Source organism: Daktulosphaira vitifoliae, unplaced genomic scaffold, assembly GCF_025091365.1.
Source record: "Daktulosphaira vitifoliae isolate Bord-2020 unplaced genomic scaffold, ASM2509136v1 Scaffold_1, whole genome shotgun sequence".
Taxonomy (NCBI): Eukaryota; Metazoa; Arthropoda; class Insecta; order Hemiptera; family Phylloxeridae; genus Daktulosphaira; species Daktulosphaira vitifoliae.
Window position 1 is genome coordinate 86,604,204 of NW_026099572.1, and position 1,654 is coordinate 86,605,857.

At 22.9% G+C, this 1,654-nt stretch overlaps 1 protein-coding gene across 1 annotated transcript; it reads left to right on the plus strand.

Moving 5' to 3' along the window:
* On the plus strand, window positions 1–1,654 carry LOC126893729 (uncharacterized). The gene is made up of 3 exons (XM_050664183.1): window positions 1–413; window positions 479–776; window positions 1,455–1,654. The coding sequence occupies exons 1-3, from the start codon at window positions 180–182 to the stop codon at window positions 1,463–1,465; spliced, it is 543 nt and encodes a 180-aa protein (XP_050520140.1). The 5' UTR covers window positions 1–179; the 3' UTR covers window positions 1,466–1,654.

The following is a 1,654-nucleotide window of genomic DNA, read 5'->3' on the forward strand; positions in this document are numbered from 1 at the left end:
ATGTTAGAAAATACTTTATTTAATCTATGTAATTTATTTTTGACTACTTAAGTTTTGAAATTACTATTTTGACATCATTATTTCACTTAAATTGTGAATTTTAGAATTCTTATATTTCATGATAATTATAGTAAACTGAATGTTATGGTTCATTTTAATCATTTTCTTACTAAATAAAAATGTTTTCTGAAGAAGATGCAGATGTTATCTCATCTCAGGATGAAAATGATGACGATTCATCTTGGGAATTAAATGAAGAAGATAAATCATCTAGCGATGATGATGAGGAGGACAATGATAAATTAATAAAAGATGAACAAATTGTATCAAAATTAGTGAGAGATGTTATAAGTGGCAAATCTTTTGACTCTAATACTAGTAGTTTATTAAAAAATTGTTCATATTCTATTTTGGTTTGTGTATATGAATTTTATTTTTTTCAAAAGTTAGAAAATAATCTTATTTTCTTTATTAATAGATGTATAACAAAGATATTAAAGAAATAACACCTATTCAATTTGAAGAAATGGTCATGGAAAAAGCTGCCCTTGCTATTGTTAATAACAGTGAATTAGGCCGCCAATTATTTGAAGCTAAAGCTATTAATAAAGAACAACAGTTTTGGAAAATAAAATTTGAAAATTTGCAAAAACAAACGTCTTCTATCCGTAAACAACTTGAAAAGATGAAAAGAAAACCTTATAAAAAAGAACTTAATGTGAGATCAGTTGGAACACAACTAAATTGGCCTAATATTGATGAAAATAATGTTCAAAGTAATTACATAATTTTTTGGTTGCTCTGAAAACCTCTTATTATTAGGGCTTGAGACTATATATTTATAAAGTTTATTGTAGTTATTCCTAGTATATCAATAATAGATATTAATGTTAGTTTTTCCTAACATTAAATAGTGTATTTTCATTAATTTAGTTTTGGAAGATGTAAAAAAAAGTAATACCTTTAAATTAAAAGATTTTAAAACAATTACTTTACAGTAGAACCTTGAATGTATAAACTAATTGGAGCATACTTAATTCAGAAAACTGGATAATTTTTTTCAATCTAATAAATAAATATAAATAGAAAATATTTTTATTTTATTTTTTACTTAAATATAAAACCAAAACAATAACATCAAAAATTTTCTTTTCGTTATATAAAAAAGAAACCTGCAAAATTTTTTTGCTATAACCTTTGTTTCCAGTGTTAGACCATCTTTTATTTAATACTATCCTTTATCCAATTTAGATAAAGCATATTTATGACCAAGGTTCTTCTGTATCTTCACAATAAAACTTTGTGAAGTTTGAGAACAAAAAGAACAGATAATCATAGATTAATGAATGCAAAAAGTTCCTTTTCTTTTTAATTCAAGCACTTTTACTGTAAAAATTATTATTACCAGCATCATTTAATTGTAGTTCAATATTTTCTCATTATTTTTGTTTCAGATACAAGTTGAAGAAAATGGTTATTTACTACTTAAGATAATATTAATGAAATAATTAATTTGAAATTAATTTGTGATAGCAACATTCAAAAACATTTTCTATTTAATTAATAATTTTATTATCGTGTTTAACAAATATTCCAGTTGATTTATATATTACTTACAATGATATTATTGATAATAAAATTTAGCATGGGTTAA

Excerpts from the sequence above, each read along its gene's own strand:
- LOC126893729 (XM_050664183.1), top strand. The coding sequence starts at position 180 with ATGTTTTCTGAAGAAGATGCAGATGTTATCTCATCTCAGGATGAAAAT. Across the intron at positions 414-478 it reads ATTGTTCATATTCTATTTTG|ATGTATAACAAAGATATTAA; the intron begins GTTTGTGTATAT and ends CTTTATTAATAG.